General features: G+C 46.1%; 1 protein-coding gene across 1 annotated transcript in view; it reads left to right on the forward strand.

The window, feature by feature from the left end:
• Window positions 1-12,072, forward strand: part of LOC106586000 (doublesex- and mab-3-related transcription factor 3) — a 71,596-nt gene extending 59,524 nt beyond the window's left edge. Inside the window, exons 2-5 of the mRNA XM_045706836.1 lie at window positions 10,404-10,430; window positions 10,528-10,533; window positions 10,703-11,487; window positions 11,980-12,072. Coding sequence (XP_045562792.1) covers window positions 10,404-10,430; window positions 10,528-10,533; window positions 10,703-11,487; window positions 11,980-12,072 — 911 coding nt within the window. The remainder of the gene's footprint in view (window positions 1-10,403; window positions 10,431-10,527; window positions 10,534-10,702; window positions 11,488-11,979) is intronic.
• The last annotated feature ends 405 nt before the right edge of the window (window positions 12,073-12,477 follow it).

The following is a 12,477-nucleotide window of genomic DNA, read 5'->3' on the forward strand; positions in this document are numbered from 1 at the left end:
GTCTCTACTAGATCTCTATGTTGCTGTGTAGACTCTACTAGACCTCTATGTTGCTGTGTAGCCTCTACTAGACCTCTATGTTGCTGTGTAGCCTCTACTAGACCTCTATGTTGCTGTGTAGTCTCTAATTGACCTCTATGTTGCTGTGTAGACTCTACTAGATCTCGATGCTAATATGTAGCCTCTACTAGACCTCTATGTTGCTCTGTAGCCCCTACTAGGCCTCTACTAGACCTCTATGTTGCTGTGTAGTCTCTACTAGACCTCTATGTTGCTGTGTAGCCTCTACTAGACCTCTATGTTGCTGTGTAGGCTCTACTAGACCTCTATGTTGCTGTGTAGCCTCTACTAGACCTCTATGTTGCTGTGTAGACTCTACTAGACCTCTATGTTGCTGTGTAGTCTCTACTAGACCTCTATGTTGCTGTGTAGCCTCTACTAGACGTCTATGTTGCTGTTTAGTCTCTACTAGACCTCTATGTTGCTGTGTAGTCTCTACTAGACCTCTATGTTGCTGTGTAGTCTCTACTAGATCTCTATTTTGCTGTGTAGTCTCTACTAGATCTCTATGTTGCTGTGTAGACTCTATTAGACCTCTATGTTGCTGTGTAGCCTCTACGAGACCTCTATGTTGCTGTGTAGCCTCTACTAGACCTCTATGTTGCTGTGTAGCCTCTACTAGAACTTGATGCTAATATGTAGGCTCTACTAGACCTCTATGTTGCTGTGTAGCCTCTACTAGACCTCTACTAGACCTCTATGTTGCTGTGTAGACTCTACTAGACCTCTACTAGACCTCAATGTTGCTGTGTAGTCTCTACTAGACCTCTATGTTGCTGTGTAGCCTCTACTAGAACTCAATGCTAATATGTAGCCTCTACTAGACCTCTATGTTGCTGTGTAGCCTCTACTAGGCCTCTACTAGACCTCTATGTTGCTGTGTAGTCTCTACTAGACCTCTATGTTGCTGTGTAGTCTCTACTAGACCTCTATGTTGCTGTGTAGCCTCCACTAGACCTCTATGTTGCTGTGTAGTATCTACTAGACCTCTATGTTGCTGTGTAGCCTCTGCTAGACCTCTATGTTGCTGTGTAGGCTCTACTAGACCTCTATGTTGCTGTGTAGTCTCTACTAGACGTCTATGTTGCTGTCTAGCCTCTACTAGATCTCTATGTTGCTGTTTAGTCTCTACTAGACCTCTATGTTGCTGTGTAGCCTCTACTAGACCTCTATGTTGCTGTGTAGCCTCTACTAGAACTCTACTAGACCTCTATGTTGCTGTGTAGTCTCTACTACACCTCTATGTTGCTGTGTAGCTTCTACTAGACCTCTATGATGCTGTATAGCCTCTACTAGACCTATATGTTGCTGTGTAGCCTCTACTAGACCTCTATGTTGCTGTGTAGCCTCTACTAGACCTCTATGTTGCTGTGTAGGCTCTACTAGACCTCTATGTTGCTGTGTAGCCTCTACTAGACCTCTATGTTGCTGTGTAGTCTCTACTAGACCTCTATGTTGCTGTGTAGTCTCTACTAGACCTCTATGTTGCTGTGTAGCCTCTACTAGACCTCTATGTTGCTGTGTAGTCTCTACTAGACCTCTATTTTGCTGTGTAGTCTCTACTAGATCTCTATTTTGCAGAGTGTAGTCTCTACTAGATCTCTATGTTGCTGTGTAGACGCTACTAGACCTCTATGTTGCTGTGTAGCCTCTACTAGACCTCTATGTTGCTGTGTAGCCTCTACTAGACCTCTATGTTGCTGTGTAGCCTCTACTAGAACTCGATGCTAATATGTAGTCTCTACTAGACCTCTACTAGACCTCTATGTTGCTGTGTAGACTCTACTAGACCTCTACTAGACCTCAATGTTGCTGTGTAGTCTCTACTAGACCTCTATGTTGCTGTGTAGCCTCTACTAGAACTCGATGCTAATATGTAGCCTCTACTAGACCTCTATGTTGCTGTGTAGCCTCTACTAGGCCTCTACTAGACCTCTATGTTGCTGTGTAGTCTCTACTAGACCTCTATGTTGCTGTGTAGTCTCTACTAGACCTCTATGTTGCTGTGTAGCCTCTACTAGACCTTTATGTTGCTGTGTAGACTCTAATTGACCTCTACTAGACCTCTATGTTGCTGTGTAGTCTCTACTAGACCTCTATGTTGCTGTGTAGCCTCTACTAGACCTCTATGTTGCTGTGTAGCCTCTACTAGACCTCTATGTTGCTGTGTAGGCTCTACTAGACCTCTATGTTGCAGTGTAGTCTCTACTAGATCTCTATGTTGTTATGTAGTCTCTACTAGATCTCTATGTTGCTGTGTAGCCTCTACTAGATCTCTATGTTGCTGTGTAGCCTCTACTAGACCTCTATGTTGCTGTGTAGGCTCTACTAGACCTCTATGTTGCTGTGTAGTCTCTACTAGACCTCTACTAGACCTCTATGTTGCTGTGTAGTCTCTACTACACCTCTATGTTGCTGTGTAGCTTCTCCTAGACCTCTATGTTGCTGTGTAGCCTCTACTAGACCTATATGTTGCTGTGTAGCCTCTACTAGACCTCTATGTTGCTGTGTAGTCTCTACTAGACCTCTATGTTGCTGTGTAGTCTCTACTAGACCTCTATGTTGCTGTGTAGCCTCTACTAGACCTCTACTAGACCTCTATGTTGCTGTGTAGACTCTACTAGACCTCTACTAGACCTCTATGTTGCTGTGTAGTCTCTACTAGACCTCTATGTTGCTGTGTAGCCTCTACTAGACCTCTATGTTGCTGTCTAGTCTCTACTAGACCTCTATGTTACTGTGTAGTATCTACTAGAGCTCTATGTTGCTGTGTAGTCTCTACTAGACCTCTACTAGACCTCTATGTTGCTGTGTAGCCTCTACTACACCTCTATGTTGCTGTGTAGCTTCTACTAGACCTCTATGATGCTGTGTAGCCTCTACTAGACCTATATGTTGCTGTGTAGCCTCTACTAGACCTCTATGTTGCTGTGTAGTCTCTACTAGACCTCTATGTTGCTGTGTAGTCTCTACTAGACCTCTATGTTGCTGTGTAGCCTCTACTAGACCTCTACTAGACCTCTATGTTGCTGTGTAGACTCTACTTGACCTCTACTAGACCTCTATGTTGCTGTGTAGCCTCTACTAGACCTCTATGTTGCTGTGTAGTCTCTACTAGACCTCTATGTTGCTGTGTAGTCTCTACTAGACCTCTATGTTGCTGTGTAGGCTCTACTAGACCTCTATGTTGCTGTGTAGTCTCTACTAGACCTCTATGTTGCTGTGTAGTCTCTACTAGATCTCTATGTTGCTGTGTAGTCTTTACTAGATCTCTATGTTGCTGTGTAGCCTCTAGTAGACCTCTATGTTGCAATGTAGCCTCTACTAGACCTCTATGTTGCTGTATAGTCTCTACTAGATCTCTATTTTGCTGTGTAGTCTCTACTAGATCTCTATGTTGCTGTGTAGCCTCTACTAGACCTCTATGTTGCTGTGTAGCCTCTACTAGACCTCTATGTTGCTGTGTAGGCTCTAATTGACCTCTATGTTGCTGTGTAGACTCTACTAGATCTCGATGCTAATATGTAGCCTCTACTAGACCTCTATGTTGCTCTGTAGCCCCTACTAGTCCTCTACTAGACCTCTATGTTGCAGTGTAGTCTCTACTAGACCTCTATGTTGCTGTGTAGCCTCTACTAGACCTCTATGTTGCTGTGTAGCCTCTACTAGACCTCTATGTTGCTGTGTAGGCTCTACTAGACCTCTATGTTGCTGTGTAGCCTCTACTAGACCTCTATGTTGCTGTGTAGTCTCTACTAGACCTCTATGTTGCTGTGTAGTCTCTACTAGACCTCTATGTTGCTGTGTAGCCTCTACTAGACGTCTATGTTGCTGTTTAGTCTCTACTAGACCTCTATGTTGCTGTGTAGTCTCTACTAGACCTCTATGTTGCTGTGTAGTCTCTACTAGATCTCTATTTTGCTGTGTAGTCTCTACTAGATCTCTATGTTGCTGTGTAGACTCTACTAGACCTCTATGTTGCTGTGTAGCCTCTACTAGACCTCTATGTTGCTGTGTAGCCTCTACTAGACCTCTATGTTGCTGTGTAGCCTCTACTAGACCTCTACTAGACCTCTATGTTGCTGTGTAGACTCTACTAGACCTCTACTAGACCTCAATGTTGTTGTGTAGTCTCTACTAGACCTCTATGTTGCTGTGTAGCCTCTACTAGAACTCAATGCTAATATGAAGCCTCTACTAGACCTCTATGTTGCTGTGTAGCCTCTACTAGGCCTCTACTAGACCTCTATGTTGCTGTGTAGTCTCTACTAGACCTCTATGTTGCTGTGTAGTTTCTACTAGACCTCTATGTTGCTGTGTAGCCTCTACTAGACCTCTATGTTGCTGTGTAGTACCTACTAGACCTCTATGTTGCTGTGTAGCCTCTGCTAGACCTCTATGTTGCTGTGTAGGCTCTACTAGACCTCTATGTTGCTGTGTAGTCTCTACTAGACGTCTATGTTGCTGTGTAGCCTCTACTAGACCTCTATGTTGCTGTTTAGTCTCTACTAGACCTCTATGTTGCTGTTTAGCCTCTACTAGACCTCTATGTTGCTGTGTAGCCTCTACTAGAACTCTACTAGACCTCTATGTTGCTGTGTAGCCTCTACTAGACCTCTATGTTGCTGTGTAGTCTCTACTAGACTTCTATGTTGCTGTGTAGCCTCTACTAGACCTCTATGTTGCTGTGTAGTCTCTACTAGACCTCTATGTTGCTGTGTAGTCTCTACTAGACCTCTATGTTGCTGTGTAGCCTCTACTAGACCTCTATGTTGCTGTGTAGTCTCTACTAGACCTCTATTCTGCTGTGTAGTCTCTACTAGATCTCTATTTTGCTGTGTAGTCTCTACTAGATCTCTATGTTGCTGTGTAGACTCTACTAGACCTCTATGTTGCTGTGTAGCCTCTACTAGACCTCTATGTTGCTGTGCAGCCTCTACTAGACCTCTATGTTGCTGTGTAGCCTCTACTAGAACTCGATGCTAATATGTAGTCTCTACTAGACCTCTATGTTGCTGTGTAGCCTCTACTAGACCTCTACTAGACCTCTATGTTGCTGTGTAGACTCTACTAGACCTCTACTAGACCTCAATGTTGCTGTGTAGCCTCTACTAGACCTCTATGTTGCTGTGTAGCCTCTACTAGAACTCGATGCTAATATGTAGCCTCTACTAGACCTCTATGTTGCTGTGTAGCCTCTACTAGGCCTCTACTAGACCTCTATGTTGCTCTGTAGTCTCTACTAGACCTCTATGTTGCTGTGTAGTCTCTACTAGACCTCTATGTTGCTGTGTAGCCTCTACTAGACCTCTATGTTGCTGTGTAGTCTCTACTAGACCTCTATGTTGCTGTGTAGCCTCTGCTAGACCTCTATGTTGCTGTGTGGGCTCTACTAGACCTCTATGTTGCTGTGTAGTCTCTACTAGATCTCTATTTTGCTGTGTAGTCTCTACTAGATCTCTATGTTGCTGTGTAGACTCTACTAGACCTCTATGTTGCTGTGTAGCCTCTACTAGACCTCTATGTTGCTGTTTAGTCTCTATTAGACCTCTATGTTGCTGTGTAGCCTCTACTAGACCTCTATGTTGCTGTGTAGCCTCTACTAGAACTCTACTAGACCTCTATGTTGCTGTGTAGTCTCTACTACACCTCTATTTTGCTGTGTAGCTTCTACTAGACCTCTATGATGCTGTGTAGCCTCTACTAGACCTATATGTTGCTGTGTAGCCTCTACTAGACCTCTATGTTGCTGTGTAGTCTCTACTAGACCTCTATGTTGCTGTGTAGTCTCTACTAGATCTCTATGTTGCTGTGTAGCCTCTACTAGACCTCTACTCGACCTCTATGTTGCTGTGTAGACTCTACCAGACCTCTACTAGACCTCTATGTTGCTGTGTAGTCTCTACTAGACCTCTATGTTGCTGTGTAGCCTCTACTAGACCTCTATGTTTCTGTGTAGCCTCTACTAGACCTCTATGTTGCTGTGTAGTCTCTACTAGACCTCTATGTTGCAGTGTAGTCTCTACTAGATCTCTATGTTGCTATGTAGACTCTACTAGATCTCTATGTTGCTGTGTAGCCTCTACTAGATCTCTATGTTGCTGTGTAGCCTCTACTAGACCTCTATGTTGCTGTGTAGGCTCTACTAGACCTCTATGTTGCTGTGTAGTCTCTACTAGACCTCTACTAGACCTCTATGTTGATGTGTAGTCTCTACTACACCTCTATGTTGCTGTGTAGCTTCTCCTAGACCTCTATGTTGCTGTGTAGCCTCTACTAGACCTATATGTTGCTGTGTAGCCTCTACTAGACCTCTATGTTGCTGTGTAGTCTCTACTAGACCTCTATGTTGCTGTGTAGTCTCTACTAGACCTCTATGTTGCTGTGTAGCCTCTACTAGACCTCTACTAGACCTCTATGTTGCTGTGTAGACTCTACTAGACCTCTACTAGACCTCTATGTTGCTGTGTAGTCTCTACTAGACCTCTATGTTGCTGTGTAGCCTCTACTAGACCTCTATGTTGCTGTGTAGTCTCTACTAGACCTCTATGTTACTGTGTAGTCTCTACTAGAGCTCTATGTTGCTGTGTAGTCTCTACTAGACCTCTATGTTGCTGTGTAGTCTCTACTAGATCTCTATGTTGCTGTGTAGTCTCTACTAGATCTCTATGTTGCTGTGTAGCCTCTACTAGACCTCTATGTTGCTGTGTAGCCTCTACTAGACCTCTATGTTGCTGTGTAGCCTCTACTAGAACTCGATGCTAATATGTAGGCTCTACTAGACCTCTATGTTGCTGTGTAGCCTCTACTAGACCTCTACTAGACCTCTATGTTGCTGTGTAGACTCTACTAGACCTCTACTAGACCTCAATGTTGCTGTGTAGTCTCTACTAGACCTCTATGTTGCTGTGTAGCCTCTACTAGAACTCAATGCTAATATGTAGCCTCTACTAGACCTCTATGTTGCTGTGTAGCCTCTACTAGGCCTCTACTAGACCTCTATGTTGCTGTGTAGTCTCTACTAGGCCTCTATGTTGCTGTGTAGTTTCTACTAGACCTCTATGTTGCTGTGTAGCCTCTACTAGACCTCTATGTTGCTGTGTAGTATCTACTAGACCTCTATGTTGCTGTGTAGCCTCTGCTAGACCTCTATGTTGCTGTGTAGGCTCTACTAGACCTCTATGTTGCTGTGTAGTCTCTACTAGACGTCTATGTTGCTGTGTAGCCTCTACTAGACCTCTATGTTGCTGTTTAGTCTCTACTAGACCTCTATGTTGCTGTGTAGCCTCTACTAGACCTCTATGTTGCTGTGTAGCCTCTACTAGAACTCTACTAGACCTCTATGTTGCTGTGTAGTCTCTACTACACCTCTATGTTGCTGTGTAGCTTCTACTAGACCTCTATGATGCTGTATAGCCTCTACTAGACCTATATGTTGCTGTGTAGCCTCTACTAGACCTCTATGTTGCTGTGTAGCCTCTACTAGATCTCTATGTTGCTGTGTAGGCTCTACTAGACCTCTATGTTGCTGTGTAGCCTCTACTAGACCTCTATGTTGCTGTGTAGTCTCTACTAGACCTCTATGTTGCTGTGTAGCCTCTACTAGACCTCTATGTTGCTGTGTAGCCTCTACTAGAACTCGATGCTAATATGTAGCGTCTACTAGACCTCTATGTTGCTGTGTAGCCTCTACTAGGCCTCTACTAGACCTCTATGTTGCTGTGTAGTCTCTACTAGACCTCTATGTTGCTGTTTAGTCTCTACTAGACCTCTATGTTGCTGTGTAGCCTCTACTAGACCTCTATGTTGCTGTGTAGCCTCTACTAGACCTCTATGTTGCTGTGTAGCCTCTGCTAGACCTCTATGTTGCTGTGTAGGCTCTACTAGACCTCTATGTTGCTGTGTAGTCTCTACTAGATCTCTATTTTGCTGTGTAGTCTCTACTAGATCTCTATGTTGCTGTGTAGACTCTACTAGACCTCTATGTTGCTGTGTAGCCTCTACTAGACCTCTATGTTGCTGTTTAGTCTCTATTAGACCTCTATGTTGCTGTGTAGCCTCTACTAGACCTCTATGTTGCTGTGTAGCCTCTACTAGAACTCTACTAGACCTCTATGTTGCTGTGTAGTCTCTACTACACCTCTATGTTGCTGTGTAGCTTCTACTAGACCTCTATGATGCTGTGTAGCCTCTACTAGACCTATATGTTGCTGTGTAGCCTCTACTAGACCTCTATGTTGCTGTGTAGTCTCTACTAGACCTCTATGTTGCTGTGTAGTCTCTACTAGACCTCTATGTTGCTGTGTAGCCTCTACTAGACCTCTACTCGACCTCTATGTTGCTCTGTAGACTCTACTAGACCTCAACTAGACCTCTATGTTGCTGTGTAGTCTCTACTAGACCTCTATGTTGCTGTGTAGCCTCTACTAGACCTCTATGTTGCTGTGTAGCCTCTACTAGACCTCTATGTTGCTGTGTAGTCTCTACTAGACCTCTATGTTGCAGTGTAGTCTCTACTAGATCTCTATGTTGCTATGTAGTCTCTACTAGATCTCTATGTTGCTGTGTAGCCTCTACTAGATCTCTATGTTGCTGTGTAGCCTCTACTAGACCTCTATGTTGCTGTGTAGGCTCTACTAGACCTCTATCTTGCTGTGTAGTCTCTACTAGACCTCTACTAGACCTCTATGTTGCTGTGTAGTCTCTACTACACCTCTATGTTGCTGTGTAGCTTCTCCTAGACCTCTATGTTGCTGTGTAGCCTCTACTAGACCTATATGTTGCTGTGTAGCCTCTACTAGACCTCTATGTTGCTGTGTAGTCTCTACTAGACCTCTATGTTGCTGTGTAGTCTCTACTAGACCTCTATGTTGCTGTGTAGCCTCTACTAGACCTCTACTAGACCTCTATGTTGCTGTGTAGACTCTACTAGACCTCTACTAGACCTCTATGTTGCTGTGTTGCCTCTACTAGACCTCTATGTTGCTGTGTAGCCTCTACTAGACCTCTATGTTTCTGTGTAGTCTCTACTAGACCTCTATGTTACTGTGTAGTCTCTACTAGAGCTCTATGTTGCTGTGTAGTCTCTACTAGACCTCTATGTTGCTGTGTAGTCTCTACTAGATCTCTATGTTGCTGTGTAGTCTCTACTAGATCTCTATGTTTCTGTGTAGCCTCTACTAGACCTCTATGTTGCTGTGTAGCCTCTACTAGACCTCTATGTTGCTGTGTAGTCTCTACTAGACCTCTATGTTGCTGTGTAGGCTCTACTAGACCTCTATGTTGCTGTGTAGTCTCTACTAGATCTCTATGTTGCTGTGTAGTCTCTACTAGATCTCTATGTTGCTGTGTAGCCTCTACTAGACCTCTATGTTGCTGTGTAGCCTCTACTAGACCTCTATGTTGCTGTGTAGTCTCTACTAGATCTCTATTTTGCTGTGTAGTCTCTACTAGATCTCTATGTTGCTGTGTCGCCTCTACTAGACCTCTATGTTGCTGTGTAGCCTCTACTAGACCTCTATGTTGCTGTGTAGCCTCTAATAGACCTCTATGTTGCTGTGTAGCCTCTACTAGATCTCGATGCTAATATGTAGCCTCTACTAGACCTCTATGTTGCTGTGTAGCCTCTACTAGGCCTCTACTAGACCTCTATGTTGCTGTGTAGTTCTCTACTAGACCTCTATGTTGCTGTGTAGCCTCTACTAGATCTCGATGCTAATATGTAGCCTCTACTAGACCTCTATGTTGCTGTGTAGCCTCTACTAGGCCTCTACTAGACCTCTATGTTGCTGTGTAGTCTCTACTAGACCTCTATCTTGCTGTGTAGTCTCTACTAGACCTCTGTGTAGTCTCTACTAGGCCTCTGTGTAGTCTCTTCTAGACCTCTGTGTATTCTCTACTAAACTGTGGTCTTCTGTGTGGCTCAGTTGGTAGAGCATGGTGTTTGCAACGCCAGGGTTGTGAGTTCGATTCCCACGGGGGGCCAGTACAAAAAAAAAGAAAAATGTATGAAATGTATGCATTCACTACTGTAAGTCGCTCTGGATAAGAGCGTCTGCTAAAATGACTAAAATGTAAAATTAGCTTTTCTCCAGCTCTGGATAATATAGATGCCTGTTTTCCCATTGAACCAATCAGAACTCCCGGTTGTTGTATGTCGCTGGTCCCAAGTTAATATGACTATGTAGCAAGTCAAATTATTTTTTTATAGGATGTCCTATGCAGTGTTCTTTCTGTGTTGTCTGAGTAGCTGTCTGAGTGAGGATGTTTCTGTGTAGATCTGAGAATGTGTTTGTTTCTGTGTTCTCTGTAGTGCTGAGGATGTGTTTCTGTGTTCTCTGTAGTCCTGAGGATGTGTTTCTGTGTTCGCTGTAGTGCTGAGGATGTGTTTCTGTGTTCTCTGTAGTGCTGAGGATGTGTTTCTGTGTTCTCTGTAGTGCTGAGGATGTGTTTCTGTGTTCTCTGTAGTCCTGAGTGAGGATGTGTTTCTGTGTTCTCTGTAGTCCTGAGTGAGGATGTGTTTCTGTGTTCTCTGTAGTGCTGAGTGAGGATGTGTTTCTGTGTTCTCTGTAGTGCTGAGTGAGGATGTGTTTCTGTGTTCTCTGTAGTGCTGAGTGAGGATGTGTTTCTGTGTTCTCTGTAGTGCTGAGTGAGGATGCGTCGGGGGACCAGAACGGTAATGGTAGCGGCAGTGAGAAGGACCAGGACCCTAGCACTCCATCCCAGACCAATGAGGGCCGCTACAGCTTCCCTCTTCCCCTGGCCCTCCCTAAGACCTGCAGCACCTCTCCAGAGCCCAAGGCAGACAGCCCCACTAAGGGCTACCCCGGGGTTGGGGCAGGGGGGCTGCCAGGGGACCACAGCCTAGTGATTGAGGGCCTGTCTGGGTCTGTCTCCCTTCCCTTCAACCTGCGAGCCAACCGGCCACCCCTGGAGGTGCTGAAGAAGATCTTCCCTTCCCATAAGCCCCCGGTGCTGGAATTGATACTGCAGGGGTGTGGAGGGGACCTGGTGGGGGCCATCGAGGTGCTGCTGTCCAGCCAGGCCCAGGAGGCCAGGGGGGGTCACCCACACAGTCAGGGCCTCCACCCCAACACCCTGGTCCTGCCCTCCATCAGCCATCTCCTGGACCACTCCCTGGGGTCTTACCACCCTCTGGCCACCTCTGCCAAGTGGTCTGTGGACTCTGCTTTCAGGGTGCCTGAGTCCCTGTGCTTCTCGTCTGACTCGTCGTCCAGCCCCCTGACCCTGCAGCCAGGGTCATTCCCCCATCCACCCCACTACCCTCTGAGGCTGAGGAACTCTCTGACACGTGGTGGCCGGACCGGACCCTTCTGCAATGACTTGACCCTATGGAACACTATGATGCTGCAGCAGCATTACCAGCTACCGTCAGCTCAGTACGTCTCTCCTTTTTCCTCCGCTGGGGTCTTCCAACGCTCTCCGCTTCTCTCCTCTCCTCTCCTCTCCTCCTCCTCCCCACTCCTCTCCTCCTCCTCCTCCTCTCCTCTCCTCTCCTCCTCCTCCCCTCTCCTCTCCTCCTCCTCCTCCCCACTCCTCTCCTCCTCCTCCCCTCTCCTCTCCTCCTCCTCCTCCACCCTCCTCTCCTCCTCCTCCTCCCCACTCCTCTCCTCCTCCTCCTCCCCACTCCTCTCCTCCTCCCCACTCCTCTCCTCCTCCTCCTCCCCACTCCTCTCCTCCTCCCCACTCCTCTCCTCCTCCTCCTCCCCACTCCTCTCCTCCTCCTCCACCCTCCTCTCCTCCTCCTCCTCCACCCTCCTCTCCTCCTCCTCCTCCACCCTCCTCTCCTCCTCCTCCTCCCCACTCCTCTCGTCCTCCTCCTCCTCTCCTCTCCTCTCCTCCTCCTCCCCTCTCCTCTCCTCCTCCTCCTCCCCACTCCTCTCCTCCTCCCGCCCCCAGAAGGTGCATCGTCTCTCCCAGCTAGAGGACTGTCCCCCTGCACCCATCTCCCCCAACCCCAGCGCTAAACAGACCCTCTACATCCCAGAGTAGGACTACGAGGACCGCTCAGACTCCTTCGACTCACGAATCCTCAACTCCTCCACCTGAACCAATATGAACAAATGAACCAATATTTTAAGCAGAATGAATGTGTGAATAACTCCTGGCTACGGGCTGTTTTTAGAACAGAGGCGAAGCCAAGGGCTGGGGAGACTGCCCTTATGAGGATGTTACTCTAGATCATTCCCAACATATTAAAAAAGATTATCTGCATGTTTTAAAAAACGTTATTATATTGACTAAATTCGTTTTATGTCATCCTTCCGCCATACAAAATAGTCAGGGTAAAAGCCAGTCCTTAGTTCTGAGGTTGTGAAGTTGCTAGCCAAATGAGCGGGTCATTCATTCTGAGGTTGTGAAGTTGCTAGCCAAATGAGCGGGTCATTCATTCTGAGG

This window comes from Salmo salar, chromosome ssa24, assembly GCF_905237065.1.
Source record: "Salmo salar chromosome ssa24, Ssal_v3.1, whole genome shotgun sequence".
Lineage (NCBI taxonomy): Eukaryota > Metazoa > Chordata > Actinopteri > Salmoniformes > Salmonidae > Salmo > Salmo salar.